This window comes from Chiloscyllium plagiosum, chromosome 12 (genome assembly GCF_004010195.1).
Source record: "Chiloscyllium plagiosum isolate BGI_BamShark_2017 chromosome 12, ASM401019v2, whole genome shotgun sequence".
Classification (NCBI taxonomy): domain Eukaryota; kingdom Metazoa; phylum Chordata; class Chondrichthyes; order Orectolobiformes; family Hemiscylliidae; genus Chiloscyllium; species Chiloscyllium plagiosum.
This window is the reverse complement of record NC_057721.1, coordinates 15,271,464-15,276,964: the sequence shown is the minus strand read 5'-3', so window position 1 is coordinate 15,276,964 and position 5,501 is coordinate 15,271,464. Positions and strand designations below refer to the sequence as shown.

Below are 5,501 nucleotides of genomic sequence, written 5' to 3'. Positions count from 1 at the left end.
GAGTTGTATAGAGCTCTCAAAGATAGTGGAATCAAAGGTTATGGAGATAAGGCAGGAACAGGATACTGATTAGGAATGATCAGCCATGATTATATTGAATGGCGGTGCAGGCTCGAAGGGCTGAATGGCCTACTCCTGCACCTATTGTCTATTGTCTCTCTTTGAAATGTCCACTTCAGAAATATCAAAGTTACAAAAATAGTTTTCTTTCTGCTAGTTACATATTCAATGTATAGAAGAGAGTAAGCCACTCTCTGGATTCATTTAAGAAGGAGTTGGATAGAGCTCTCAAAGATAGTGGAATCAAGGGTTATGGAGATAAGGCAGGAACAGGATACTGATATTGTATCTCTTTGAAATGTCCACTTCAGAAATATCAAAGTTACAAAAATAGTTTTCTTTCTACTAGTTACATATTCAATGTATAGAAGAGAGTAAGCAGATTTTAAATTCTGAAAATTCATAATGAAGGCTGCAGTATCCCTAAATAACTGAACTAATAGCTCCCAAGCATACTTGTTCTGAATCTATGGCTTCCAGCAACTTTCATTTCTTAGTAACACATGGGTAAGTTCATACAGGCATGCCTGGAATTATATAGTATATGACCTTAACAGGAAAACAATCCCAGATAAGATTTATAATGCAGAATTGCTAATTTAGTGAACATTTTTCTCTTCTTTTCCTGTATACATTTAAGAGATTTTGCAATAAAAATGTGTTTTTTGAGTAAGTTCAATTAGATTAAAGACAGGCAAAATTAATTACACTTAACAGAAGAAAATACTCATACATTTGCAAATGATTTGGAAAGACTTTAGTAAAAGCAAGCTTGAAACTTTGTAAGAACACAATGATTTACAAGAGCATTTTGATACCAGAAAATGTAGTGAAACAATATTAATTTGCATCAACTGAATTTTGTCAGAAGTGATTGAATTGTTTTAAAACAATGCAATATTGGTAAAATTGAAAGAAGAGATAAATTCTATATTTAGCCACAGTTGCTTCGAGTTACTGATAATTCAAATGCTTTAAGAACAAAAATGAACTTTATGGCATCATTTGCATTCAATGAAATTATCTAATAATTCTTTGAGAATGCAAAAATGAACTTGAATTATTGGTAGACTACAATTACGATACTGCAGTATCTGACAATTAACATCAGCTTTTGGAGCAGTTTATTGCATAGGATCCAAATGACACCTTGTATGTGCAATAATTATAACACGTCTAAATTCTAAAATATTTGAAAACAATTAATGATTTAAAAACGTCTCCATTCTATAAACAACTAACGACCCAGGTGTAGTATTAAAGTGGACTCAAACAACAAGTAATTGATTAAACATCAAGTCCAAAACAAGACATTGAATTTGTACCTGCCAACTTTCCTTTGAGACAGCACAAACTCTTCCAGCCTTAGAAGACACAAGAAAGAAGCAATTCTCTCTGCCTGTTGTTACCACTTTTATTTTATGAGATTCGTCAAAAGGAAGCTGGCAGACATTCTTGGGGACACAGTTTTCAAACAATACCAGTTGCTTCTTACACGTGGTTGCTACAACTATAGTCTTTATTTGATCGTCTATTTCTTCACTTGGGCAAATAAGTATGCTTGTAACTACACAACTGTAAGCATGTGGAATGAAATGATGGCTGATGCAGAAGTTTTCTCTCTTTTGTAAAGAATAGGTGACAAATTCACAACCCCAGATCAATTTATCAGCGTGACTAATAGAGATTTCATCAGTTTTCACAGGTTCAATAGTTTTTCTTACACCCAGTACAATTATGTCCCCATCAGAAATCTCTCCAATCCATTTAACTGCAGTAAATGAAATGGGAATTTTAAAAAATCCATTAGTTTCAGAAGATATATAATACACTTGGTTGCCACAGCTCCACAAAACACTAGGTCCAGTCAACAGGGTTACGTTCACCTTCAGTTCATAGTCTAATTCAAAATCCAAACACTGTTCAACTTGATTTGAACTGTGCAGCATAAGTAAACTATATCTAAATTTAGAATGAGCCTTTCTATGCTTCTCAAGCAAAATGCAAGGGGCATTTTGTCCTGTTCTTGAATCAATAGCACAACAACAGGCAACAATTTGCAAGGAGGAACTTTTTTGTTTGAGGATGAATTTTCCTGAAAATTTCTGTTTGAATTTCCCAGTTTCTGAATCAAATGTCATTCTATTAAATTGCAGAACTGCATCCATTTTCCCACCAAGCTGTTTTTCCTTGGACACAATAAAATAAATCACCTCTCCTTTTAAAGTTGTTACATCCATAGTTTTGTTTTTGGATTCTGGCTCCATTACAAACAGCTGCCTGCTTTTGACCAAACCTGAACTTTATTTTGAGGAGAAATGTTTAATCCAAAATGATCTCGAGGTTTTTCAATGTACTATGTGATGATATAGCACAAACAAATTGCCAGTCTTTTCTCAGGTTTTTGTTGTTCTTTGTAGAGAAGTGTCATGACAGCAACTCATTCCTAACAGCTCTGCCCACTTCAGGAACTTCCTAAATTGTCACACGAATGCATCATTTCCAAAATGTTGGGATGTTACTTCTAACAGGATAAAGCGAGTGGGGATTTTCCTCAGCAGATACAACAGCACATCAACTTCACTTGTGAGACCTCACTCCAAAGATGTAAGAACATATGATCTTCATGAAGTTTGATCTGCTTCACAGGATATGATGGTATATCATTAATGTGCGTGAATCTCTCGTAGAAAACACAACATTGCAGCTCCTCCAATAATGTGGTGCCCTCATTTTCACCAGATATGTTACATTATTTTGTGATGTGGAATCCTCACTTCAGTCGATGTTATTTCCAAATTCTAAAAAAAACAACACATACATAACACATTCAGTGTATGGAGATATGACTAAAGCAAACATCATGTGGATTTTGTAATATATACGACAAGCAGTAACACATACAAGACCGTCTCAGCTTACTGCTTCCAAAATCTAGTCGTGCACCCTCCCCACCTTTCCACTAACTGAAGCCAACTGACCCCATTCCTCCCATACCCACCCTCCCCACCAAGTCTCCCATTCTCTTCCCAACCCAACCAAATCTCTCCTATCCCCATTCCTCACTTCCCCTTCCCTAACAATACACCCCCATCCCTCCCTAACTTTCTCTAACCCATCTGTGCCCTGCCTTCCCCTTCCTCACCATCTCCATTATCCTAGCTCACCCCTCTTCTCACCCACATTCTTTCATTCTCCATTATCAGATGCTCTCCATCACCCCCACCATAATAAAGAGCTCCCCCCAATCATATCTCTCCATTATCAGGAGCTTTCTTCAACTGCACCTCCCCCCAAACCCCCGCACTCATTATTTGGAGCTCCCTTCTATTCTTACACCTCCCGCCCATGTCTCCATTATCCAAAGTCCATGACCCCACCCATCCCCACAATCAAGAGACCCCTACCTTATTATCTAATATCTCCATTATCCCTACCTCTATTATCCAGAGCTCTCCTCCTATATACCGTCTTCCCCATCTCAATTATCTAGAGCTGTCCCCTCGCCATTTCTGTTATCTGGAGTTGCCCCCTCCATATATTCCTGTTAGGGTGAAACGAAAGGTTGGTAGGTGTAGGGAATGCTGGAAGACTAAAGAAGTTCAGGATTTGGTTAAAAAAAAGAAGGAAGCATATGTCAGGTATAGACAAGATAAATCAAATGAATCCTTCCAAGAGGACAAATGCAACAGGAGTATACTTAAGAGGCAAATCAGGAGGGCAAAAAGGGTACATGAAATAACTTTGGCAAATAGAGTTAAGGAAAACCCAAAGAGTTTTTACAAATACATTAAGGACAAAAGGGTAACGAGGGAGAGAATAGGGCCCCTCAAAGATCAGCAAGATGGCCTTTGTGTGGAACCACAGCAGATGGGGGAGATACTAAACGAGTATTTTGTATCAGTGTTTACTGTGGAAAAGGACATGGAAGGTATAGAATGTAGGAAAATGAATGGTGACATCTTGAAGAATGCCCATATTACAGAGGAGAAAGTGCTGGATGTCTTGAAACGCATAAAAGTGGATAAATCCCCAGGACCTGATCAAGTGTAGCCTAGAACTCTGTAGGAAGCTAGGGAAGTGATTGATGGGCCCTTTGCTGAAATATTTGTATCATCGATAGATACAAATGAAGTGCCGGAAGACTGGTGGTTGGATATCATGGTGCCACTGTTTAAGAAGGGTAGTAAGGACAAGCCAGGGAGGTATCGACCAGTGAGCCTGACGTCAGTGGTGGGCAAGTTGTTGGATGGAATCCTGAGGGACAGGATATACATGTATTTGGAAAGGCAAGGGCTGATTAGGGATAGTCAACATGGCTTTGTGCGTGGGAAATCATTTCTCACAAACTTGATAGATTTTTTGAAGAAGTAACAAAGAGGATTGATGAGGGTAGAGCGGTGGATGTGATCTATATGAACTTCAGTAAGGCGTTCGACAAGGTTCCCCACTGGTTAGCAAGGTTAGATCTCATGGTCCACAGGGAGAACTAGCCACTTGGATACAGAACTGGCTCAAAGGTAGAAGACAGGGTGGTGCTGGAGGGTTGCTTTTCAGACTGGAGGCCTGTGACCAGTGGAGTGCCACAAGGATCGGTGCTGGGTCCACTACTTTTCGTCATTTATATAAATGATTTGGATGTGAGCATAAGAGGTATAGTCAGTAAGTTTGCAGATGATACCAAAATTGGAGGCGTAGCAGACAGTGAAGAAGGTTACCTCAGATTACAACGGGATCTTGATCAGGTGGGCCCAATGGGCTGAGAAGTGGCAGATGGAGTTTAATTTAGATAAATGCGAGGTGCTGCATTTTGGGAAAGCAAATCTTAGCAGGATTTATACACTTAATGGTAAAAGTTCTGGGAGTGCTGCTGAACAAAGAGACCTTGTAATGCTGTACATCTCTATGACTGTATCTCACCTTGAGACTCCATCTCCATTATCCAGAGACACCCGTCCCCCATATCCATTATCCAGAGCCATCCCCTCCCCCATGTCTATTATCTGGAGCCGTCTCCTCCCCATTTCCATTATTCGGAACTACATCTTTCCCCTTTCCGTTATTTGGACATACCTCCTTCACCGTCTCCATTTTCTGGAGCCGCCTGCTCCCCTGTCTCCATTATCCAGATCCACACCCCCCCCGTCTCCATTATCTAGAGCCACACCCCCTTCCCCATCACCATTATCTGGAGCAACACCGTACCCATTCTGCTCCCCACTTCCATTATTCAGATCTACCATCTCCATTAACCTGAGCCGCTCCCCTTCCCAAGCACACTCCAACCTCCATTATCCACAGCAAACCCCCATCTACATTATTCAGAGACCTCTCCCCTCCACCGTCTTCATTAGCTGGAGCCTCCCCCACCGCCCGCACATCTCCATTATTTGGAGCCTACCCTACCAACTCCCCCATCGTCTCCATTGTCTGGAGCCTCC

At 40.2% G+C, this 5,501-nt stretch overlaps 1 protein-coding gene across 6 annotated transcripts in view; it reads right to left on the bottom strand.

The window, feature by feature from the left end:
* The window catches only part of fancb (FA complementation group B), a 49,283-nt gene that overhangs the window by 41,091 nt on the left and 2,691 nt on the right, over positions 1 to 5,501 (bottom strand). For 4 of the 6 annotated variants that reach the window (XM_043700558.1, XM_043700559.1, XM_043700560.1 and 1 more), the window contains exon 2: positions 1,386 to 2,861. In XM_043700558.1, the coding sequence (XP_043556493.1) occupies positions 1,386 to 2,327 (942 nt within the window). In that variant the 5' untranslated portion in view covers positions 2,328 to 2,861. Of the gene's footprint in view, positions 1 to 1,385; positions 2,862 to 3,497; positions 3,605 to 4,778; positions 4,802 to 5,501 lie in introns of those variants that run through there. The other 2 variants (XM_043700562.1, XM_043700563.1) reach the window with 2 other exon arrangements.